The sequence below is a fragment of the Pterocles gutturalis genome, unplaced genomic scaffold (assembly GCF_000699245.1).
Source record: "Pterocles gutturalis isolate BGI_N339 unplaced genomic scaffold, ASM69924v1 scaffold8499, whole genome shotgun sequence".
Classification (NCBI taxonomy): Eukaryota; Metazoa; Chordata; class Aves; order Pterocliformes; family Pteroclidae; genus Pterocles; species Pterocles gutturalis.
This window is the reverse complement of record NW_010133279.1, coordinates 94,536-120,689: the sequence shown is the minus strand read 5'-3', so window position 1 is coordinate 120,689 and position 26,154 is coordinate 94,536. Positions and strand designations below refer to the sequence as shown.

The window sequence follows — 26,154 nt, the reverse complement described above, 5'->3', positions numbered from 1 at the left end:
TTCTCAGAGCAACAAAGCTCCGTGTATTATAGGTCAGCCTAAGTCCTCCAGAGACTGAAGCAGAAAGTAGCACGTGAAGCCTGGAGTCATGGGAGATTTCAATAACTAGAAACTATCCATGGGATTCTTCTCAGTGGAAAAGAATTCACTCCTGCTTTGTTTCTAATTGGTACCCCAGGAGAATTATAAGTAGTACCTAGCTATTTGCACTGAAGCAAGGAAGAAACAAATGAACTAATTCTAATGTATTTTTTTGGCAAACACTTCAGAAAGCAATGATGTCTACAGTTTCAAACGTAAAAATTATGGAAGAAATCAAAGAAATGCTTTCATTACCTTGTTTTAAAGTATATATTGTAGAGGTAGCTGAGAAGTTTGTGGCTGTGATCACATTCTCTCTGTTTGAAGTATCAAGTTCCACTCGTGTCAATTTTTCAACATCGCTGTGGAAACTGCTGACTTCCCCAGTTGGGAAGGTTGCATTGGTCAGATGGCCATCAGAGTCGTACCTGCAACACATGACGTTAAAAAGCCGTGAAAATACATCACTATTGTCTCGCAGATACTCCTAAAAGGAGAAAAAAAAAGGGAAACAAGTAAGAAGCATTGTCAACACAGTGCAATAAGTAGAAAGATAAACATCGGTCCATTTGTTCACTCAAAATGCATCATTCCCTAATCCGAATTCCTGCTTAGACTCTTTTTCAGCAGTGCTTGATAAATACAACTGGGAATTGTATGAGATGTTACCTACATCATTCAGCTTCTGCCAGCGGTTTTGGCACAGCTGGTCAGGGTTTATCCCGCTGGGATGTGATAGGGGAGGGCAGCCACTGGAGGTCACTCGGTGTTCAGGCAATCAACTCACCCCCAAAAGGAGTTTTCTTACCCGTAAGTTTAAAGAAAACCAATTTTTAGGTTGTGCAACGCTCCAAAACTGTTGCTGATACGTGAAGTACATAATATGAACGGCGAATTTAAAAAGGGGACCTAAAGCGTAACAATAGTGATAAAATTAGATTGAAATCTGCAGCGATTAAGTTGCCTACGTGGTTTTTACTCTTGTGTTACGTTTCCCATGGGTCTACTTTTTTTTTACTTCTCATCGCAAGTAACAGCACCAGAATCTAGAGCACCACATTTCAGTTCACCTAAATTTCATCAGTACTAAAGAAATTCTTTTCGTTTAAGGTACTTTGTGTGAATTGGGCCATGTTATGAAAAGTCAATAATTAATTCAAGAGCTCTGAAGCAGTGCTTCTAATGGGTCTTTTCAGTTCTACAGATACATTTGTTCTTTCTGATGCTTCACATGGAAAACAATGCAGAACATTGCTTGGTGCTTGATATTGTTTCGTATTAATACCTCCCATCTTAAAAACCTTACTGGTGTTAACAGATTTTTATTCATCCAAGATACCTCACTGGTACTGCAGATGTATTTTCATGAGTAAAACCAACTCATGTTCATAAAATAGAAACCTATTTGTGCAGGTAGGAAAGCATAATTAAGTTTTCATGTTTTATTAACTGTGTCCCCTCATTCACAAAACATATCCTCAGCTGGTGAATCAACCAGCAAAGCTCCGCTGCCTTCAGTGGAGCCCTTCCAATTCACATCAGCAGACGATCTGGCTGTGTCCTTCACTTTAATGTGTTGGCATCATTTCCTTAGGATCTTTATTTCCCCCTAATTAGTCAGACAAGATCTATTTGTCACAAGAAGTGTTGGTGAAAAAAATCAGGAATTTTTTTCTTTCCCTCAATTTAAAAAACAAAAATGGAGCAGCTTTTCTTTCCAAATGAAACACTGGAAAATGAACTAGGGACCATCTTCTGGTTTTTGACAAATAAGTTAATAAAATATCAAATACAATATAATCTCTCTCTCTCTTTCACCTCTTACTGCCCTCACATACATCATGAGACTTATTTGCATTCCACCTTTATGCCGGTTCTGTGCAAATTGACTGGATGCCACACCCAGTGATTAAAAATGACTCAGATCACTAGACTTCATCGTTGGAAAACTCTGTGAACATTAAGCAGCTATATTTCATTTACTGCTTGATCAAACAGATATGACAGTTTGCTAGGTTATTTGGATTTTCTGCTGTACCACAGAAAAATCCCCAAATCATGCATTTTTTAAGGCATAAATGCAGCCAGCTTATTGGAATGTACTTGTGCGGAAGACTTGGGATCCACCTCCACTAAGGATCCAGGTTTGCTGCTGATAGTGCTGATGATCACACACAAAACTCCCTGTGTAGCTGAAAACAGGATAAACCGTTACCAGCTATCTGGGCAGAGGCAGTACTGAATTATAATGAGACGAGCGCGCACGCCAATGGGCTCTCACTCATGTAGATGGTCCCACTGACTTCAAGGAGAACGTGCCGATTAGTGTCTCCGTAATGATTCTGCAGCGGAACCATCTAAAGGATATTTTTTTAATTCCAGATTGTTCCAAGAAACCCAGTCCTCCGAGGACAGGTTCTGCCACCTTTCACATGATGAATAGTAGCACATTGGGACTCAGTTCCTGCAGAGCAATGTCCTCCTCATGCTAATAGGGGCAGAATCATGACATATTTCTTAATGTTAATTTGGGGCCCAGTTATGCCACCGTTAATCATGTTGGTGACCATTTAATCATGCAAATAATTGCATTGATTTCAGTACTCACATGAGGAAGTGCTCACCAATATTTGAAATGCACACTTGGGGACAGAGCTTCACAATCCATTTGCATTTCTATGTGTAGCACGGTTAAGAGTTACATCGTTTCAAAGGGAAAGCGGTCTAATTAATTTTTTCAGAGAGAGTTGTTTCTTGCAGGTGTTTTCTTGCCCTTGATCTAATAGAGGCCCAGTGCTCCCTTTTACAGCTTTAATGATACAATATTAAAAAAAATCTAGATGACTGAAAATTGTACATTACCTATAATTTTTATGCAAGAGCTCTTTCAGTACTTCCATTCCATCAGATTAGAGTAGATGGATGACAAGTACTTTTGTAGGTGGTTTTCTACCTCTTAATAATTTCCCTCTGTGAGTGAATCTGACATATCGGTAGATGTTCTGAACAGTTCATTATCTTTGCTCATATTCCCAAGCATGTGTGATACGTGTTGTTAAACAAACTCATCCCTATTTCAGCTTGACAGTGCCATGGGTTGAACTTTCGGATGTGAATGCAAATCTAGCTTAAACAGAGAAGATGATTGCAAGCAATTTGAAAGTTGCTCATGTAATAATTCTCTTAGCTCCAATCCTGTGTTCATATAGGACTCCGAAGCAATTCATATACAAGTAACCCCTTCAAAAAAAATCTAATTTTCAAACTGTAATCAGGTGTCAGTTCAGAACCTGATCTCTCTGGAAAACAATGTCTGGTTAAAGGATGTCTAAGGACCATCAGGCCCCACAACCTTATAGCAGAAGGTGAGCAGCACCTCCTGAAAGCCCATCTGCTCAGCACCGCGCTGATTAGAGCCAACCGCCCCTCTGTCTGCAGCAGACTGGGTGACGTTCTGTGTATCAGCCGTTCAGGAACTTGTAACATTATCAAGATGATTTAAAATATTGGACTGAACATAGATATCAATGATGCAGATTCACTATTTAATTCTGCTGTTGTTTTTGTAATGCTAACAACTGTAATTCTGTTAATTTGTACTGACTGCTCTAGACTGGCAGAAGTGCATGGTCATGCAAAGCCTGAACAACTTGAAGCATCAGTGAGGACAGAATGACCTAGCCTGCAGTTAAAGCTGTGAAGTACGAAAAACTGTTCACTGTAGCAAAATCTCTTTACGTTAATCATATAGATCATACCAATCCTTCCGTGAAACAGGTATTTCTTTGTGAAGAAATCTATGTTACATACAGTGGAAGGCACCTGTAAGCAGGTGAAATCCTTTAAGAGATCTTGCTGTGCTTGAGTCGTAGTTTAACAACTTGCCAGAAGACAACAGGAACAAGCAATAATTGTGTGAAATGGGTCACACAGTGTCAATGGGACAGAGGAAGAATACCAGGACTGAGAAGCACATGACTGAAAATAATCTGCTCTAACATTCAAGGTCCTGCAACAATGCATGGTGTTCAGCATTTTAAGAAGTAATTGGCATGACTTGGAGGCACTGTAAAAGCTTTTTGAGTGTGTCATTGGTCCATGACCATGGATTGATGCGATCCTCGAGCAGGGATTTAAATGGATCACTCTCAGAGCTGAAATTATTACAAAGAAACATATATTTTAAATGAGTTCTGCTTATAAAAGGTAACACTCAGATCGGTAGTTAAACAGCACTGCGACAACAGTGAACTTTGTTTTGTTGCAAGATAACTTAAATTTTTATCAATAGATGCCTAATAATGAGAACTGAACGAGGAAGGCCCTGTATAGTTTTGTTTTCCCACACATTGTCAAAAATGGCCCTCTCTAATAGTTTATACTTGTGTCCACCCTATCAATTCAGTCTTTGGCAGAGGGAAAAAAACATCCCCTTGAATAAAAGATCCCACGCACTAGGCAGCAGTTTTCTCTGCTTTTATCCTACTTCCATTTTAAGAAAATATAATTCTAAAACCCTGTAACGATGGTGACTCAACTACCTCTCCAGGTGATTTATGCAGTAACTTAATTCTCCTCAATGTGTTTTCTGTTCATATCTCACCTGGATGGCTTTTCATTTTAGTTTTTGACCATGAACTCCCATGCTGCACAGAAAGCAGGCATTACTACCTTCCTTGAGGACTCTGAACAAATCCTGCAATGTTAATATGATTTCCATCCATCACTTGTCACATCCTCAAACAGGAATTATAACAATTAATTATAAATAATAAGAAATCCTGATACATCACACCTCTTTAAAGTCAAAAATGAAATTTCTCTTGAGTTGTTCTCTCTCTGGGACCAGACTGGGATGTTCTGACTGCATCTTTAACTGTCTCGTCTTGCTCTTTAGAAGTCCTGTCAAAGGCTTCCTCACCATCTTGCTTACAAGGCCATTCCTAGTCCCCTTATATACAGCTTTTTGCTATTACATATCCTTTTCTTATTATGTATCCTCTTCTGCTGTTGACAGAGACAAGTCTACTCTTGTCTTTGAATATTCCTTCCACTGAGATTCTCAGTTTCCTTTGCAACACACCCTTCGCCAATGAATATACTAATTTTCCCCTTTTTGCCTTCCTCAGGAATTCTGCAAATTCCTGATTCATATCACAACTTGTCTTTAGTCCTTTAGCTACAAAAAATTCCAAAATTATATTTTCATTTAAAGAAACAGATTCACAATAATAAGTGCAAATGAAGTATAATTTCAGGCACTTTCTGCTACGCTTAATGGGCACTACGTACAGAGCTTTTACACCTGATAAGCTTTGGCACTTAAAAATGGTAGTGTTTCATTGTAAAAGCTCATGCAACAGCACTACTTGTCCTTTCTCATGCAGCGTTAGTAGCCAACTGTCTTTTTAAATTACTAGAACTGATTAAAAAATTTGAATATTTATTTAAACCAGGGCTCCTTGCATCAGGCATTTAATGTCATGGACTTACTCATACACAGTCGTCCATCCATTTTCATCGCTTTTGGTTGCTAAAAGCCCCGTGTTTCCAGGATATGTCATCAGAGCCAGGTTGTAGCCTTGGGCATAAACTCTTTTCAGAACTCCATTGCTGCTTATTGTCAGCCAGTACACCTGGCCCCCCGGCACCACGACCCACAGGGGCAGCCCGCTCGTGTCCCTGCGGATGTGAACCGAATTCCCGTTGCTGCTGGTGATGGTGCCAATGTCCCCGTCCCCGCTGTAGGTGAAATTGTAAATGTAGTCCCTCGTTATGAGGTTCAGCGTGTGCAGGTGGGTGCCGTTGACGGTGAACTGATACAGTTCTTGGTCGGCTGGCGACGCGATCTCATACATATTCGTGTCGCTGAGGTGAGCCTTGTTTCGGCTGACTGCACGGATGCGAACGTTGCCAAGGTCTGCTACGTACAGCGTGTCATCAGGAGAGACGGCTAGAGAAGAAGGTGCTTTCAGCTTTGCATCTTTGGCATATCCACCATCACCTGGAGGAGAAATGGTAATTTTAGTAATCTGTGATGTCCATACTTAATCTGATCCCCCATAGCCTGACACGCTGCTTTTCCTCTGTACCGTTTACAGCTCAATGAAAGAGTATCTTCTTCCAACTAATTAAATCCATATTGTCTAAGGTCGGTGCAATTCTAAATCAGTCTCAGTGAAGACAAACAAGAATATAAATTATCTAATTTACACCATTTTTGCTAAGGCCAAAACCCTGCTGCTCAGGAAAGCATTAATGGCAAAATTGGGAAAAAAAAAAACCACGACACCTGAAGTTTCATTCCCTATTATTTGTCTGTTGTCATGTAGATAAATAAAATTGTGTTATAAATAAAACAAACATAAAATGAAACCCAGTAATTCAGCTAAAATGACACCGAATCAAAGATTAGTTTATACTTATTAAAAACTCAACACTACAGGAAAACAAAACAAGAATAACAGTCAAAAAGGGCTTTGAGAAACCACCCCATCCAGTATCACTTGATAATTTACTTGGTTTGCGTATTTTAAAGGTTTGAGGAGGATATTTGCATTATCATAGGCTGTATATCAAAATGACTTTACATGAGCAGGATTTTCTGTAACTAGCAAGAAAGCACATTAAACCTCATTCTTAGAGAAAAACACATTACTATTTGTATTGCTCCCCTTCCCCTGAGTGAGAAATGAAATTTGGTGATGATTTTGAGTGTACCTTGTGCTTCCCCGGAGATGGACAAATTAGGTGGTCTTCTGGCCCTGCCTTTCACCAACCCAGAACCAGCAGCATCATTAGATACATCACAGTTTTCAATTTTTCAGCACTGAGGGCAGTTTTCCTCAACAGGAATGCTGATCAGGATCCTTTTCAGCACTGGTCTGCCACACCAGCAACAGGCTGGCAGCGCTTGGCAATGCATGTGAAGCTTTGATTATCATTACAATGCTGGGTCAGCAACCCACTTTCTCTGGAAGACCATTTACATTTTTTTCTCTCCATTCTTGACATACTTAATGTTTCCTTGTCAGTAATTAACCTTTTACATGAAATGGGAGGCTTAAGAATTATGATGACATTATGGAGCTGAACACGGTGGATCTTAGAGACAGCAAGATGACAACATACTGCCCCTCTCTGTATATGGGAATGCTGTCCTTTTGTTTCATTATGAAATATGCTTTTGTGAAAAAAAGCTCCACAATTTGTTTTGGTGCATGCAGGGCAGAGGAGCTGTGTTGCAAGCCTGGCACTGGCTGTTCCAGCTTAAAACACACAAAGAACAAAAAATTCCGAACATGATGTGTTTGCATCATTTTGCTGGTTGTGCAGCGTGACACAAGTGATAAGAAGACAAAAGGTAGTGTTTTCCACTGGATGTGGAACACCTTTGTACTCTTCTTGTTGAGAGGGGCTGCCTGGTCCACTAGTATTTGGGTGGCACCTGCAGTGGGGCTGGTACCGGCTTCACCATGGGCAAACCCAGCTGCCTCTGAAAGGCAGACTTGGAGCTAATTTTGAATGGTGTGTAACCTCTCTATTAAAAGAGGAAAATTTAAGATGATCCTGAGGTTCCTTCAGTGCCAACTGGAAGACTCACATCTCTGAATCCAATGGATTAAATCCACAAAGAGCTGCTGATAAGCTTTTCAGCTTTCTGAGGAAACAGAATCATTGCTTGTCTTTCCTTCCCCTTGTCACTTTGCTAATCTGTGCCAGGGGATCTCAACAGATAAGAGACAGGAAATAACTAACATCTCCTTACCTGAAAAACAGTCACAATTCGGGTCAATCTTGCAGTCACAGTCTGATGGGGCTCCAGCGATTACAGAGATCTCACCGTTGGTTGTGACCTGTTGGATACGGTTGATCTTTCTTTCATCTGTCTCTGCAATGTAGAGTATGCCGCTGTGAGACACGGCAATGGCTCTGGCTGACTCCAGGGTTGAGTGGATGGCCACCTTGCTGACGATGAAGTGGTCGATGCCCGGCACCTGGCAGTGAATGGGGCGCCCTGCAATAATCCGCACACGCCTGTTCTCAGAGATCTGCAGGACGATGTTGTTGTCCAGGACGTACAGTGAATTGTCTAGAGGGTTCACCGTGAGGTCTGTTGGCCATTCTAACCGCACCTGGAAAAAAAATTAGGGGGAAGGTGGGGAAAAAGAAAGAAAAAAAAGAATGATTAATACAGGAAGGCAGTTTAATTCAGCCATCTCTGATTACCTGTCCTGTAACCCATCACACTACCATAACATCAAGGCACTCGGTGGATTCACCCAGCACTTCTTCTCCAGTATGTACCTTTAATTGTGTTTGGTAAAAGAAGTTTCAAAAAACATACTCTTTTCTGAGGTCCAGCTCCAGTGTGGAACAAATCTCGGTTTGAAAAGTAATTTAGCACCCTCTGAGAGGTACTTGCACAAGGTCACTAAGGTGGGAACTTTATTATACCTATGCAGTCATGCAAATAAAAACACACACTTCATGTCACATAACATCAGCCAGAAATTTTTCCAGGTCTGAATGTTATTGTTTCAAGGTTGTTGGAGTGGCAAACAGTTAGAGGTTGTCAATGTCCTAACACTTTAATTGACTGTTAGGACAAAAGGAAAATTACATACTAGAAGAGTACGATGCATTTCCACCATTTCTTTACTAAGCAAGAGAAGTTAGTAAGACTTATAATCCATAAGAAATATAACCTCCTTCATTCTTTGTAACATAATAATACACCAACATATCACAATTTACATGATACAATAGCCAAGCCGTAACTACTTATGATTTCAGTCACAGATTAAGTAAATTCTTCATATTGAATGTTAGGTTTTTGCCTTTTTCCATGAAGGTGAGAGTGCCAACCAAGCAAAGTTTCCAATTGTGTATCTGATACATATCTGTTGCATCAGGATCTGGAGAATTAAACACGCTCCCAATTAAAGGTGGGGCAGTCTATCAACCTGAAAGCCAACCAGTATGTAGGATGCTGATTGTACTGGCCAGAGCTTCAAATTTCTCCTGTTGAGAAAGTTCAACAACCAGCGCAGGATCGCTGAACTGGGAAACAACAATGGAGCAGACTGGTCCCTCTTGGCAGCTAGCGGCCAGTGGAGGATTTGGAGTGCAGCTTGTCTACGGAAAGGTCAGAGAACAACTCAGCCACCGAGATTGCAAAACAGCGTATTTTTATCTCTCTCAGGATGCTTTGCTTGTTATTCCTCGTGAAGAGATGGCTGCTTTTATCTGAGTGGAATTTTTCTGGACTAAATATTTCAGTCATCAGAAGAGAATAAATACCAGGCTAAAATGTAATGGTTCGATATGCTTTACATGTCACAAAAAGCTTCTATTATTACATTTACTGATTTTGTTGCTGTTTTTGCTCATTTTTCCACTGTGCTAATTAAAAGATCTATGAATGTAGAGACCGCAGCTGCTAATACAATGCTCAGCGCTGCGGAATACCATATGGTGGAGCGTGTGGCCATCGCAAGCCACCTGCTCGCTCGGGGTCAGCTCAGGAACCAGGCTGGAGGCCAAGTCTCTCCCTTTCTCAAGCATCAGTATTTCCTAAATAATCTCATTTCCACAAGTACATTGCTGGGTTGATCGCTGATGTTCTAATAAAGGCAGGGCACGGTGGCTGCCGTGTCTTGTCCCGCGTGGTTACATGGCACAACTGCGAAGGCTCACGGAGTAATCGAACCCCTCCTTGTGCCCAGTCCATTTTACCAGACAGCATAATAACTGGCATTAAGACTAATGCTGTTGGGTTCACTTCTGAACCAGCTGGTAGAGTCCTTCCAAATGATGATAAATGTGGTGAAACACTTGGAAACAGATTCCTCCCATCAAGGTGCTGATTTCTGTGCATGCATGGGGCTGCCCAGATTCCACCCACTGCGCTAGGGCTGGTTTACATGGAGCTAGTAGCTCAGGCTTCAACAGAGAGTTCAATGGGACATCAAATAAAACTCTTTAGTTAATATTAAAATCTCTACAAGGCTCTCTTCAGGAAATTTGGAAAAAACCCATATTTGCAATGTAGCTTTAATGCAGAACATTTGATTGCTCTATCAAAGTAAATAGATTATTTTTAATGGGAAACAGACACCCTCAACTTTAACATCCTCCTTCACAGATCACTCTGCTGTAAAAATAATCTTTGATTAACCGCAACGAGATCATCAGTGATAAAAACTTCAGGCTGAAACTATTTTTGCCATAATGACTCTGCGTAGCACCTGCCACATCTTAATAGCTGGTGTTCCTTTGTGGCCCAGCCACGCTGCCTTTGCCCACTGAATAATTTGAATTCCTCCCACTCTGCAGGTATTCTTGGTGTCTTGCAGGTAAATGGGGATGGGGTTGGGCCAAAACAACTTTTTTTTTTTTTTTTTTTTTACTGGTTGATTTGAGGCTGACTTGGTTTATTGAGATAGAATAAACTTTTATGCAACCGTCCATTTCACTTTCAGCAATATGCCTAAAGCTCAGTCTCAACAGCTGTTAACTGCCAGCACATTTGCTTTCAGACTGATCACATCTGTAAATCTAGCTGCATTATGGTGAAAATAAATAAAGTTTTAGCTGGAAATATCTAAATGATTCTGGTTACTACACCAGAACCATTGCCTATCTCTCTGCTCTGAAAAGGTCACAGAAGGTACGGCTAAAGCTTCTCCTTCCTGGGTTTAACGTGGTCAAGGATGTATTAATGGTTTAATCCCAGGTGAAATATTAAAGCTAGTGTGCACCTATCTGGAGACTGCAGCACAAAAACCAGCTGCTGCTGCCTGCAAGCTGATGCTAGTGCAACTGGAGGGGAAAAAAAGGTGAAATTCACCAATTCAAATCAAACATACACACAAACCCTGGAGCATTTCCTAATCTGAAGAAGAATTTCACAGATTTACACAAAATATGCACTGTTCTCGTCACAATGAGACTTCAAGGCTTCTCAAACTGGTGTAAACTGGGGCTGCTGCAGTCCCACCCCAGCCCTGTCCCCTGTGCAGCCCCAGCAGCAAGGCCAGTGTCCGGGTGCTCCTACGGAGAGCAGGCTCAGGACAGTTTGCTGGCTAAAAACTAATCACCTAAATCAGCTTAAGCTGAAGTGTAACTGCACCCTCAGGTTTGCTGGTACCTTGAAAAGTCACCAGTTGTTTCTTTTCTCTTAAAGCAAGCTGCCCTCTGGCAGGTTTCTGTGACCAAACCATCAGCTGTGCTTCATTCAGAGCCAATAAACATATTGCAGAGGAGAGCTTCAATTCTCATCAGATACGACTGTGCCTATTTAAAAGTTTTTCCAGACAAAACCTCAGTTAGGATTAGAATATTAAATCAGTTAACATACTTTTTAATTCGAAGCAGTACTTATAGGCTCCCGTAAAAAGCCCTCTCCCATTTCCGTATATTTTTTTGGTAACTCAACATTGGGCCAGTTGCAAGTGTTTTTAATTATATGTGATGGGTTCTTCTTTTGAACAGTGTACCGAAATGGCATCACTGATTATCCCGTTATAAACAAGCAGACAAGGTTTGTTCACTAGCAGTCAGTACCTCACATTTTTCACAGAGTGAAGTTTTCAGGTGACAATTCTGGTTTGGTTCACAGGAGACTGAGCATATGCAATGGAAATCACTGGCGAAACAAGTGAACCCTTGAGCAATGAGACCTTTCGCGTATAGGTATTAACATGTCAACTTTTCTGGGAATTCAGCGTTTAACTGTCAAGATAAAGGCTCCAGCTATATCTAATCATCAGTCTCTGGTTTGAGAAGTGCAAAATTAACACCTACTGGTCTGGCTTTCTAATACGTTTTTTCATGTCAAGTGTTCTGGAAAAAATCAAAGTGCACTGAGGTGGCTTCAATTTAAATGAATTTTCGCTGGGAGACCTACGCTTAGGTAGTTAAATAGCTCTCAGACCAGAATGGTATTTTTTGTGTTTGTTTCTTTCTTGCAAAATACATATGCACTTGTATAACTACCTACCTACCTATCTGGTTTTGAAATATTTATTTTTCCCACAGCAAAGCTATACAACCAAATAAATGAGTTTTTCTTTTTGCAAAGTAGCACTGATAGGAGAGCCTGCACTCATATGCTTCTTAAACATACACGCCCGCACACATGCACATATAAGCGCTAGTTTGTGAAGAACTCTGGTTTACTTTTTGGTTTTGACCATATGGCTAAAACTTTCCACACATTTTGCATGACATTTTACGGCTGTGGCATTTTGGGTACTATTTTAAACAAATCAGATCAAACAAATCCTACCTTCACCTCAAAGTAAGAAAAGTTAAGAGGGAAAAATTTATCCCTGTCTGCAGATGCAGCTTTCAAGAGCTTAACTGCTTGGTTGCGGGGGTAAATTTCACTGGGGTAAGTTCCATTTATCGTGGATGAAAAGAAGGTGCATAAATCCCTAAAAAGGCTTCACCACCGCTTTGAGTTCTTTCCATGCACTGCTTGTATATTTGGATTCCGCTTCATGTAGTAGCATGAAATTAATGCCAAAATTTTTCTGATCGTCCTGACGGATGGATTACTTCCTATCTGTACTGCTCAGCTTCAAGTACTTCTGTTTGTGGTACCTTCACCTTTATTCAGCTCTACCATAGGCATTTGCAGACCGGATCATAACATCCTCCATATCTCCCTTTTGCTGCTAACTTCCTTTTTCATCTCTTCTTATTTATACTCACTTCAGATGATGTTTTCAGGCCAAAGCCTTTTACTCACCACATCCTTCTAAATAGCGTTTTTCTCTCTTCTCACCCAAACTCTTCTTTCTCCTTCCCTCTGCGAGAGGAGTGGCTCCGAGGAAGGACCCACAGAGGCGGCCCGTCAGGAGGGAGCGTGTGGTTTACCAGGCTGAAGGAGGCTGGTTCTGCTTCCCTGAACTTTCTGCAGGATGTCTCACTACCATGTATTTCTCTCTATTTTCTCACAGTTGACAACCACGGATATTTTTTCATCATTTTCTGTCAGTTTGTGCTCACTCCTGGGCTCTTTCTTTTGTTGACACTGACTGTCAGCTCCTCTCAGCAGCTGAGCTTCTCTCCTAACGGCACGCAGAGCCAGAATTGAGCTCCTGTGTGGGGAACTCTGCCCCGTGGTGGGATTACAGCCTCCTCCCACGCTGGAGGAGCCTTTGTTTCTCATGCTCCTTATCCTGCATATTACAAAATTCAGAATTATACAGTTCAGCTGTAGCAGTCCCTGCTCTAACCTTTACAAATGTTGCTCTCTGCATTCATCGGTCCCCAGTGAAAAACTCAAATAAAGGAGTTTTGCAGCCTAACAACTGCTGTTTTCTGCCCTGGGCTGGCAAAGCAGCTACGGCACATTTATAGATGCAGCTCAGAGGTCTGAGGCCACCAGTTCTCCAGCATCACGGCTTGAGTAGTCTCCCTGTCAACCTGCTTTTGCCGTCAATTATTTCCAGCCGACAAGGGACCCAGCGCAGGAATGTGAAGGCAAGGCACCATTCCAACAGTTTTCACGGCTTTTCTTTGCTTCGCTTGCCACGAGCTTCGCTGTGCTCTCACTTTGCAGCTCTCTTCTTGTTGCATAATTTCTTTTTTATGATTTTTTTTCTGCTTCACAACTTCAAAGACCGTACGAGGAATCTTGGGTCTACTAAATCAATAGGAAAAGTTGATTTCTATGGGGACTGGTTTCGCATCATCTTTATTTGATAATAGAGGGAACATTATCCAGAATCGCAGAAGCCCATTGACGATGAAAATCGATGAGACTTAGACTCCTAAGCCATTTAAGTCTGTTTAAACATGGTACCCGTGGTTTGTACAGGCTATGAAAGAAATACTTTGTTAAATGCCCAGAAGGAATTTACGAAGTATTTCGAGCAGGCTGGTACCTCTGAGAGGAGGAATCTTAGACTCTTCAATTAAAATATCTCAAAATAGTCCATGAATTTGAATCTAACCCAAACACGTCTCCGGAGCTGGAGTGGGAATAGATGTCCTCCAAATACACCACTGCAGTTAATTTGCATGGCCAAAAGGAGGGAGTGGGACCAGGAGGAAATCTAGCTAACAACAGGACCGTTTCCATCCTGCCTCAATTTCTAACTGTGCTTCTAGGTCCTGTGCTTCTCAGATGAGGCAGCACAACAGTGAGGTTGCATAAATCTTAATAAATCTCTCACTAGGTTTGGCTTGATGTTATTGTTTTGGGCTCAGAAATTCTGGGTACCAGTGTGCTGCCAATGCAGAAAAGGTGGGAGGAAGATCTGTGAAAAAATCACCCAAATACTCTGACTCTGCCCTAAATCCTGAGTCAAACTCAAAATTAAAATTTAAATTAAATTCTTGAAGTTAAAACTTCCTTCAGATTTATGCCCAGGAAACTGTCTCGGAGGCCAGCACTGCTCCTCAGGGCAGCACTCCCCAGACCAGGGCTGGGCAGAAATGGGGGGGACTGGGGCAGCGAAGGACGAGGAGCTGCTGCCAGGAGCTGCCAGTCGGGCGTGTGGGAACCACAACTGCATCCTCAGATGGATCTGGGCTGCAAAACACATTCCTGAAAGGATCAGAGCAAAGGCTAACTCCACAGCTTTCACAAGAAAAGGCAAATTCACTTCTCTGATTTAAGCATTCCCTGAAGAGTTACACCATTAAACTCACAAACACAATTTCTGCAAGTGAAAGGAAGAAGGATGGGAAAAATAGATATTCTGCAATCCGTGTGTATGGCAGGGTATCTTCTATGGCAAATTCCTGCACAGACACACAATTCAACAGTACTGGCTTCTTTAAATCCATTCCAATCCTTTACCAAACTGTAGCAGAGAGTTAAAGCAAAACTACTACAGAAAAATTTGATTTTTATCTTTAAATTATACACATTTTTTTCACATGGAAATAAAAAATTCTAGGCAGAACAAGAAGCTGAAGTAATTTGAGTCCTTTTACAGAAATTAGCTCGAAGATTAATTGCTATCATGACATGATTTTCTGCAATTAATTTTTCACAGGTATTTACACAATAGGTATTTCAACTGAGCAAAATTAATGTAATCTAACTAGCCGTCATGCTGCATTGAAAACAAACAAATGCTGCTGTTAAACTTCAAATAGCGAATAAAAAAATTAGGCATCTTGCATTCTGCAGAACAAACAAGACAACTGCACTCCATGTAGGAATCCTTCCATGTGAGTATTTACATTGACTAGATACTTGCAAGAAAACGCACTGGAGAGTTTTTGAATCTAGTCTGAGACTGTAAGCAGGCACTCTGTTTTAAATTTATGTCAGCTAAGGGCATGGGTTACTGCTGTGATGCGTATTTGGATATCCGTTATCAGACTGTGCCAGAAAAGCTTGCAAGGATAAAGTTTAGGACTAGTGTTTTCTCAAGCAAAATTCAAGAAATATCATCCAGCTAAATAATGTATCTCAAGCCTGGGAAGGATACAACCTGGATGTAAAAGGAGAGGCACTTGGTTTTTTTGCCTTCCAAAAAGGGTCTAGACAAAGCGTTTAAAAGTGCACCTGAAATTAGGTTTCCAACAGGTTCCTCATCAGGCAGCTACAGTTCTTAGCAGTTTCTAGAATCTCTAGATCTAGAATTTCTAGACAGTGCTAGATCTAGAAATGTCCTTTAAAATCATATTTTCTTTATTCCTTCAAACCAAAACCAAAAAGACTGAAGCAAATACCATAAGTTATAAATCCTTCTGGATGAGACAAAAATTATTTCAAAACGAAATTAGTTCCTTATGCCTATGCTACTTATACCAAGTTTCAACCATTTCATTTCTCCCAATTCCCCAAATTTTTGGCCTCACTTTTGTGAGCCATCCAACACACTTATTATGTTGATGGTAGTAGCAGCAAAAACCCCATTGGTTTTGTTGTAACTACGGATATCGACACAGAAATATAACTCTGAACTGGCAAGAAAAATAGAAGAAGAAAGAAATACATATGGATGGAGGACCTAAAGGGTTTTCCATCATATCATGACTTTCCCGAGTTCTCACCAGAGACAGCTACATGCTGTTCAGTTTCCCCTTTTGCTTTGAGCAGTTGATTGAATGGCTATTGAGTGATGTTCAGACATTTATGATTTTTCCTGCAATGTGACCTACATTGCTAAACTTCATAAATTTATTCTCCAAGGCAGTGTATCATTTTGCATGCCATATCCATCCCAAAGGAATCTATCAGCAGGAGATGAGGCCCAGTTTGTGAAGCTGAATGTCCTTCAGACATTTTTAGCTAATTTGTTTGTAAATGTGTTATTGTCAGAGTAACATACTGCATAAAATGGTGCTCTCCATCATTCTGTTCGCATCTCTCTCTCTGGCCTAAACTTCATAATGCACAGCTATAAACGGAGCCTCTGCATGGCATGATACAACTGGATACAACCAATTTCTGTCTTGACATTTGCATTTTTTTTTTTCCTCCACTGACACAGTGTCATTTTTTGTTCCTTGGCAGAACCAAGGGTAGAAAAGATGCTGAAGCAAACATGGGATGCAAAATCTGAGCTGTCATCACCCAGGCTACAGCTCCTGCCACGTTACTCTCTGTGGTCGTCACAGCTTACTTTTGTTTGCCTTCAGCAGCTTGCAAGCATAACTCGGGGAAAAACCAGTCCTAATAACAATGATGATGGAGATATCACTAATACCTCCAAAGCAGCACTTCTTGGTACTAAAACCTTTTCAGTCTTTGTTTATAACTAGCTTTGAGACCTGAGAGGCACCCAGGCAGCAAGGGAACAATACCCTCTAGAGTGCCCTCGTGCTGACATGCTTCAAAGTCCTGCCTTGTGCAAGCTGTTACGATTACCGTGCTGGTTTGACAGGATTTGCAGACTTTCAGGTTCCCCTTAGCACCTGGAGCAATTTGCAGGCCAGAAGTATTGCTGTGCTGGCTTTTTTCACCCCCCCCCCCTCCACCAGTTCTTGTGATGCAATGCTTTCAGCCATGCAACCGTACCCACACTTTCTTTTACAGCTTTTGCTGCTATGTAAAATTTCAATGACCTGACAATAGAAGTAAACGCCTGTATCACTTTTTTTTCACTTACACTGGTTTTATGCCTTCTTTTCTGGAGGCTTTCTCCTGATCTGTGCTTTCGTAAAGACCGACTAGGAGTCCAAAGACCCATCCTCGCTCCTCTAAGACGTAGGACAATCTTCCTTTGACCTAGTCAACGCAACAATTTCTGTCCCAGCAGCGTGCAACATCTCTGCAGGAGGGACACCACCACCTCTGAACACAGCTGGTTCCAAACCTACCCTGTGCTCAAACTCCAGAATTCTGCCAGCCCATGTGGTCTCCCTCCCCTTAATGCTGGGCAACATATCCAAATGCCCAAACCAGAACACATGCACGTCATGCCCAGTATACAGATGAGGCTTGGTCTGGAAGTTCGCTCTCTTGCTCCATGCTGTCTCCCTCTGGGTCACTCCTCTCTCAGGGTCATCTTGGTCTCTTGGACACTTGGGCGGCATTTGGCGAGCGCAGAGGTTTCTGTGAGTTGGGAACATGCACCTGGGAGCACCTACGCTCAGAGCTGAGTTGCTGCCTCCTTGCCAGCCATCCAGTTCTTATACAAGTTTCTTCCTTCTTGCAATTTCTTATTAGAAACAAATGATTAAAAAACCAATTTAAATCTGGCTCTGTATAGCAGAAAGAGAAAAGTCACGAGCAGAGGTCTGTCGGGTCTCCTTCACTCCACCATCAAATGTCTAACACTCCCTACCTCAACCATCAAAGGAAACGATGCAATTGCTGGAAGTTGATTAAAATGTACATAGTCTTTTACTCAGTAGTAATGCATTATTTATGGCAGATAATTGAAATAAATTGCTGTTTTTGCAGGTGACCAATACAAAAAGAGCACTTGGGCTTTAAGGAAAAATTGAAGTGTGACTTCATGGCATGCTATCTCACTTCGATGACTAATATTTCAAATTCAGTGATCGAATAATTTGATTAGAATATAAATTAGGTGTGATGAAACCATCCTGCTTTCTGTTTGATATTCTAAAAATCCCATTATACACCTACAAGTTTGATTCACAAGCTCTCACAGACTTTTTTCCACCTGAGGTTCTAATCCTATGAGCCTCTCTTCTCTCAGTTCCTCTTAAAGAAAGGCTACTTAACCTCTCCTCTGCCCCTGGAAAAGCTTATTTTATCTTCTACCTGAAGATCCTTTTTAAAAAGGCTTTCAGCTTGGTTTTGCTTCAAAGTACGGATACTAGTGACTGCTTGTTCTTGCATATGTTATTTTGTCTGGAATTTTTTTACGGTTCCCAAAGACTAAAACTTATTTAATTGAGGGGGGGTGCCCTCATTTTTGAAAAGGTTTGGAAATGCCGCAGTAAAGGCTCTGTTTTGGTCTATTTTTTCAGAAAGACATAGATTCTCTTAGGATACAGTTGCTCCTTGCTACACACTCGCTACTCACTACCCTTTCAATTAAGCTTGGACAAGCACTCGGCAAAAAGCCCTGGTTCCACTGAAGTCAGTGGCAAAGCAGTTGCTGATTTTGCTGGGGCCACGACTTCCACTCCAGTTAGCTTCTCCTCCAGCAAAGCCAGAGAAGAAAGCACATGAAATTAAGCAGCAGAGTAAAAAGAAGCAGAGAATAAGACAACCTTATACTGGAAAAAACTTCCATCTTTTCTGGGCTCCTTCATGCAACAAAAATTTGAAAAAAATAATCATAAAGATCTTTTCTAGAAAGAAAAAAGCCCTGAAAGTCTTCTGTAGGGAAGACCACAAATAAAAATTCAAGGGCCTACAACTTGTCATTTCATGCAACTAAAATTTGAAAAAAATAATCATAAAGATCTTTTCTAGAAAGAAAAAAGCCCTGAAAGACTTCTGTAGGGTAAAAATTCAAGGGCCTACAAGACTTGTCATTTCTGCTTTTGTGTGCTTTTTGTTCAGCAATTTCACAAATACACATAAAACATGTTACTGCAAAGCAATGAAAAACACCGTTCAGAGATTTGGAATATTTATGATGCATTAATTACACCTAACCAGAGCAGTGTATCAAAAGCCTCACACAGGTAAAGGACTAAAATCAAGAGCAGGGGTAGTTTTGCAATACTTTCCTACAGTGAAAACAAAGCTGTTCCTTTTTGATGGCATGCAGCTCTCTAATGCAATGGGAATATTATGCATCTGGTGTAAAAAAAAAAAAGCCAACAAGAATGAGTTTTGTGCTTTCTGCTTTTAGAAGAATGCAGTACATACTGTTGGGTCTGTAGAGAAACACCTGAAGGCACAGTGTGTTTTCCTCTGACCTGCAAACTAATTCATTAATTGGCTCCATGTAATCCTGCAGTTGCTTGGTGATATCCTACTCTCACCCTGGCTTAAAAGTACTTCAGCCTAGAATCAATTTGGTTTCACGCTGGCAGCTTGCTCCCCCTGTTTCTCACCCATTCATCAGATCATATTTTTGTCTTTCACATTTTCCCTTCCTGCCTCCAGACGTACATGGTGAAAGTTCTGTTCAGGCTGTGCTTTGCTCCGATGAGCAGACCCTCATCGCTGCTTTCAAGTGAGGTCACCATGTCCTGGGAGCCTTTTGTTCTGCTCCAAAGCCTTCCACAACGCCACTGAAGCATGTCGTGCCGGTGCAGACGCCGGTGGGGAGCGCCCGCAGCGCTTGTGACTGCGGGAGCAATGTCAGTGTTTGCATTTTTTTGAGATACATAATACATTTTCAGGCAATTGTGCTCATCTTCACTCTTCTTTTCCAGCACTCTGTCTCCCATGTCACTATTTCAAATAAGTCATCAACAGCATTACTTATTGCTCTCTCCCCTCTCCCCCATCACTCAAAGCAGGCTGTCCAGGACACGGCGTTCTTGCCACGTGCGGGTTGCCTTTAAACCCTGTTCTAGAAATCTGCCTTTTAATCTGACCTATGCAAGCAAATTGCCTACGTCAGTAACACTGTCACATTTTTATAAGGGAGCAAAACATTTTGCAGTGTCACGGAAGTTTATGTGAAGCGACACAATATAGATGGTTCCCTCACGTGGAGAACTGCTGAACAAAGGCTGATGAAGTGCAAATGTCAAGAAAAAGTCTTCAAACCAGACCTTTCATTTTGGAACACAGCAGTGACAGTTATTAACACCATCAATCAGGCTGGAGCTATTGCTTTGGCACAGACTCATGCCTGGTGGGACTGACATCAGCACGAGAACAAGGCCATGGTTACAGGCTGAGAGAAACCTCTTGGGAGTCATTTTCCGTTGCCTGGCAAATGTTGGGTGTCTGTATTTGCAGGGACTGTGCTCGAGATGTGTTTAAACAGTTCCCAAATACTAACTGCTGCCACTCGCACAGATACAAACGACCTGAGGTTGAGAGAGGTGGAAATTCAGCCCACATATTGCTCATGGGAGGAAAGATACAGGAGGAAATTGCAAGATGGTAGAAGAATCTCCTAAATCTCTCCCCAGCTCTCACCACAGCAATGGAGGCAGAAGAGAAGCGAAGCTTATCACTCAAGCTGAGCTGAAGTGTTTTTTACTTTCACACAAAACCTCCCACAACGTCAATAAAACTTCTATGAACACTGGATCTAATGAAGTCTGGTTTCCTAAGGACTTCCGTCTCATGGCTGACTGACTTGGGAGTTTAATAAGATCCAAGCACCAAATGAAGCTTTTCCTGGGGATGGAGCATTTATTAGATCCTGAGTGGAATCTCTGGAGTTTAATAAAAGAAAGCTCACGCTGCAATATTTCCTTTTGAAAGGGCACGTTAGGTCTCTCTCCTCCAACTGGATTAATATTTTTTTATGGGATGTGTAGGAATTTAATTGCTGTGAAGGCTGCTGTTTCTCTACAAATTTGTTTGAAATCGGCCCAGGATTTTGATTTACTGTTAGGAAAATAATACTGACAGACAGACAGGCAGGCATACCCACCCTGTGTGCTCTCATTTGCCATCAATAACCAATAACTAAACGATTTCTGTACACCCTTGGGATGCAGTGAACACTACAAGAGTGTGTACATTTGAGAAATGGAGCAACCTAGAGTCACCTCTGATCTAGACCAGGATCGAGCCCAAATTCATCAGGCAGTGAAACAGAATGCTGGTCGCCTCTCTCTTCCTTCTTTCCCTCTCCACCCCAGTCTCCTCCCTTAGCATCCTGTTGTGCCTTGTGGCCAGGAGACCCTGGTCCCCCCCAGCCAGCTTGCTGCTGGTGCAAGTTCGGAGAGCAGTCAGCAGTGCAGCAATTCCAGAAGTCAGGAGGAGTATTTTAGACCAAATCTTATCTCCCTGGTTTAGAGTACCTACAATAGTTTGTACATTAGTATAGTATTAGTGCTGTAGATTAGTGAGGTGAATATTAAAAATCACAGAAGAAATGAAGGCCAGCATCACCTTGTGATATTCCTGAAAAATGTTTTGCCTTTAAGATTTAGCTCTTTGTCATGTTCTAGTGTTCAGGGTTTCAGAGGCAGCATTTTCAAAAAATATGACCGGCTCTATCAGAACGAAACATACTGGAATAACTGATTTTAATGTAGGTGTCTGCTAAAAGCCTGGCACCAATGGTGAGTGTTGAGTGTATACACATATATACTCATAAACCTATCTCTGAAGAGCCATTTTCTCTCGATTTGCTCCTTATTAACTAATTGAAGAACCCAAAAATCATCTGTGCTGAGAAGAAAAATCATCCAAGTTCTGTACATGCTGAAATAGTGCCGAGAACACTGGTATACCATATAAATACCTCAACCGAATGCCCTTTTCCTTCTAAATTCAGATTAACATCCTCACAGTGAAGCATGAGATTGAAGAAATTCATCAGAGCTTGGTGGTTTATTTGCCACAACGTACAATCTTTTCAACACCAGCTGTCCTTCCCTCCCCCTGTTATGAATGCAGAATACTACGCTTAAGAATGAGAAGGTGGTGAAGAGCAAACATAAAATGATTAATAAGAAGTGTTTCCATCAAAACTGATATTGGAATAAATGATTAAACCTGTTCATATTCAACTCATTTATTAAAGTGAATGCTTAAAGTGAAAGCTTGTCGTCTATGGTAGTTTTCACAATGGGCAGTTATTCTATGTGTTTACTTCAAGAGTACATTTTTGTACTTCAGTAAATCAAGAAATATTGATTTGGAGCAAGTAATTGATTTTTATTGTCAGAACAAATTTAGCTTTGAGAATTGATTTTATTAACCTATTTCGTAAGTCCCTCTAAACACACAATTTGTGAGCAAGCCCCATTCTCTTGATGTAAATGCCATTTGTAATTTGGCCAAAAAATAACTTGTGGAGATGGGCCAAATTCATTTTTTCATTTATGTTTATGCCATTCTGGAATAAACTCAGCAGTCTTGCAAGGATATACAATTGTTTCTGACTAAGTGAAAATATCATTCCCTTATTTTCATTGATATAATTTCAGAGTAACGTGCTTGACTTCAAGGGGATGTGATTATTTCATAGAATTTTCTGGTTATTAGCAACAATTTTGGAAGAAAACTATTGAGCAAATTTGCTACAGTTTCTTTTCAGAACATGCATTTTTGGCATTTATTTTGTGTCTGTGTGTTACTGCGTATGTGAAAAACCTCCAAAGTATGGATTTTGTGAAAAAAATTTCAATAAGCAGATTCACTTAAACCCCCACAAAACAAGTTCTCCAAACAGGAAGCGCTTCCAAAAGCTGTATGTACTGAGATTATCAACAATGTGACTTCACCTATCAGTGACAGAAAAATATACAGGAAGTATTACCATACTTAGACTTAGAAAATGAGACTGGCCACTTCTTAGGGAAACTTGAATATGACATAATTTACTATGTTGTTTAGAATATTTCATAGAATCACAGAATGGTTTGGGTTGGAAGGGACCTTAAAGCCCATCCAGTTCCACCCCCTGCCATGGGCAGGGACACCTCCCACTAGCCCAGGTTGCCCAAAGCCTCATCCAGCCTGGCCTTGAACCCCTCCAGGGATGGGGCATCCACAGCTTCTCTGGGCAGCCTGGGCCACTGCCTCACCACCCTCACAGGAAAACATTTCTTCCTAACATCTAATCTAAATCTACCCTCTTTCAGCTTATTGACTGGCATGAGTTTGCAATTTATCTGAAGATTATCTCAATCTATGTGGTAAGAACATACCTTGATTTCCCAGAATGCTGAAGCGTTTGCAAAACTTTGAGAAATGTGTGGCACTAGTTTCCCGTAGGTGCTGCAGCGTGGAAGCACCTGGATTGTTCATGGGGAAAAAAAAATTCTCCTTCTATGAAAAGAAGGTCCTACCTCAGCTGAATGCAATATGAAGAAGACTTTGCTCTATGACATGCTTTTTCTTATCTATGATTTTGCAGAAGCCCTTTCTCCACGGCATTGGAACTACGCCGCAGAGTAAGGTAAACTAAACCTGTTTCTGGCAAGTAGCCAACCTAACAAAACCCAGGATTTGAAGGCTATTTAAATCTATTTACCAATTTGGCATATTTCATTTCAGCCCACAAAGTTTACCTTTTTGATTTCATTTCAATTTAAAAAATAAAATCACTTTATTTCCACATTTGCCAGACCTCCTGCTGCGACCTATTTGCTAAAGGGTATTTGCATTTCTTAAAAGCAATTGCAAACCATCAAAATTCACCATTTCAGATTTAGTGAGAGATTTTGTTACTGGGCGAAATGAGCAAAAATTTGAACACAAATACACAGCCACGCATCACACGGCCAGTAAAGCAGGTACTTGTAGAGCCTGAGATGCAGATCACAAGGAGAAGGCAGGGAGCAGACGTTGCGCCTGGCACCGCTCCCCGCACCTCGGAGATCTCTAATCTGGTTATTGATGCCCCAGGCAGCTGTTAGATGTATCCAAGAAGCAAGCAAATGTGCTTCAGGCAGCTTTAAGTTCCGTGAAGCATCGCTCCTGCCAGCTGGTACGCAGCAACGGAGCCGCGTCCGTGCCCCAGCTGGGGAGCGCCGCTTGCTGTAGTGGGATCCTGCTTGGCGTCGGCAAGACTGGCTGTTCTGCAAGAGGAGGTGCCAGAGCAGCGGCCAAGGTGCCCAGAAGCCATATCTTAAGACAATTACTAGGCTAGTTTAAGCTTGGGTTTAGCACAACTAAGCCAGTTAACCCTGTTCTGCTTTACATGGAGGCATGATGCATCTACTGGACCAGTGGGAATACAAAGACCTGTCTATCCCAGAGCTGGGAACAGGGAAGCTGAGGTTCCTCTGCCCGCGATTGCAAACGCTTAGGGTGCAGTGACCTGTGAAATGGAACGAAGACACGTTTTTCTCTTTTGACTCTAGCAATAAAATCCCCAAGTGCCTCTGTGACAGCAGCATCAGATTCCATCATTTGTCCCTCTTAAATTTGATAAAAACTGCCCAAAATATTGACCCCACACTCTTCATGTGTACTTAGAAACAAGGAACAAGCTCTCACCATTCTTATGCAAAGTATTTTAACCATGATTTTCCCATTGTGAAGGACTGAGAAAAGGGCAGGGAGAAAAGGAAATGCAAAATTAACTGGATCCTGGCATACACAGTCCATAATATAACTTTACTACGTTACTTGAATGCCTCAAGGGTTTTTCAAGGACAGCTTTTCCCCCATTTTGAAGCTGATTAATTCAATTATTTTTTGGCAAAGGCCAATACCTTCCTTGTGCTGTCTGTAAGTGTGGCTCACTGACTAGCCAAGAGTACTGTTACGTTTATCTATGTATCTTTTTTAGCATAAACGAGAGATATGATAAGTGCCTTTTACTCCAATTTCTTGTACACCGCTCTTGAAATAAGAACTGAAGAGCACTTTGAGAAATGTCTTGAAATGCAGGAGCTTCACTACGATACCGCTGTTGTGTAACTACTTACTGTAATGCTCCTCCACGATTTGGAACAGACTGAGATGTAAACAGAATATATATTTTTTCCATTTCGTAGCACAAGCAAATCACTCTGAATGCTGGACTAAAGGAAAGCACTCTACGCGTGTGATAAACTCCTTAGAAGATATATCTCAGAGTAGCAAGCAACTTTCTAAAGCAGTCAGTATGTATTCTTTATATAAGCCCCTCTACACATTGATATGCCATCTCCTGGAAAAAAAAAATCAGGTGTATAGTTTTGCAGTTATATGGCACATCTTAAAATAATATGTGAATGGAAGATACACTCTATATTGCGCAGTCCAGAATTATCTGATTTATCCAGAATATTCTGATATATAATCCTTGTACAAGAAACTAAGTTATCTGTCTCCACAATGTGTAGAAAAATGACAACACGTGAAAACCAGGTGTCTACCTGAGTGATGTCCATTCCAGAGTCACAGCTCAATGGCTGGGTTGATGTGAGGCCATTCGAACCTATTATTGTTGTGATCACACCGTTCTCATCAATTTTCCGAATCATGGTTCCGTCAACGAAGTAAATAAAACCGTGCTTATCTACAGTGATACCTGGGAGAAGGGAAAGGGTAAAAAAGAGTGTCAGTACTGACATTATCTAGATTAAAGAGTATGAGCTTAAAATGTTTCCTCTCCTTTTAGACTCTGAAAATCTACTGATTAAAAAACAAGTATGATTTTTTTTCCTACCCATTACTTACCGTATATGTATACAAACTGTATATGGAAAGATCATAGCCACATATCAGACTCTTTTACTTACAGAGAAAGGGGGAAGATATGAGGAAGAAACAGAACAGAACAGCAGAGGCTTTGCTTGTAATGCAATTCTATACACACAGAATCAGGCTCTCAATAACTTTGCTTCATGCCATGCTTCACGGTCTCCTGTATTTCAGTGGGGAAACTGAGGCACGGAGGGCTTGCTGCCTCCCACCAGCAGTGTGCAGTACTCATGCCCAGCCCTGGTCTGTCCCAGCCTAACACCTTCTCCCCAGTTCTTCCTGCATTCAATTTGACTTTTCTGTATTGTGTGAACTGTAAGTAAGATTTTTTTTTTTCCCTGAAATGCTGAAAATATAGCTAGAAAAGCACTTCTATTCATGTTAGGTTTGTA

General features: G+C 41.2%; 1 protein-coding gene across 1 annotated transcript in view; it reads right to left on the bottom strand.

The window, feature by feature from the left end:
- Positions 1 to 336: 336 nt before the first annotated feature.
- Positions 337 to 26,154, bottom strand: part of LOC104467406 (teneurin-1) — a gene marked incomplete at both ends in the record, with an annotated part of 112,242 nt that continues 86,424 nt past the window's right edge. The window contains 4 exons of the mRNA XM_010081174.1: positions 337 to 509; positions 5,575 to 6,085; positions 7,850 to 8,216; positions 25,435 to 25,589. Coding sequence (XP_010079476.1) covers positions 337 to 509; positions 5,575 to 6,085; positions 7,850 to 8,216; positions 25,435 to 25,589 — 1,206 coding nt within the window. The remainder of the gene's footprint in view (positions 510 to 5,574; positions 6,086 to 7,849; positions 8,217 to 25,434; positions 25,590 to 26,154) is intronic.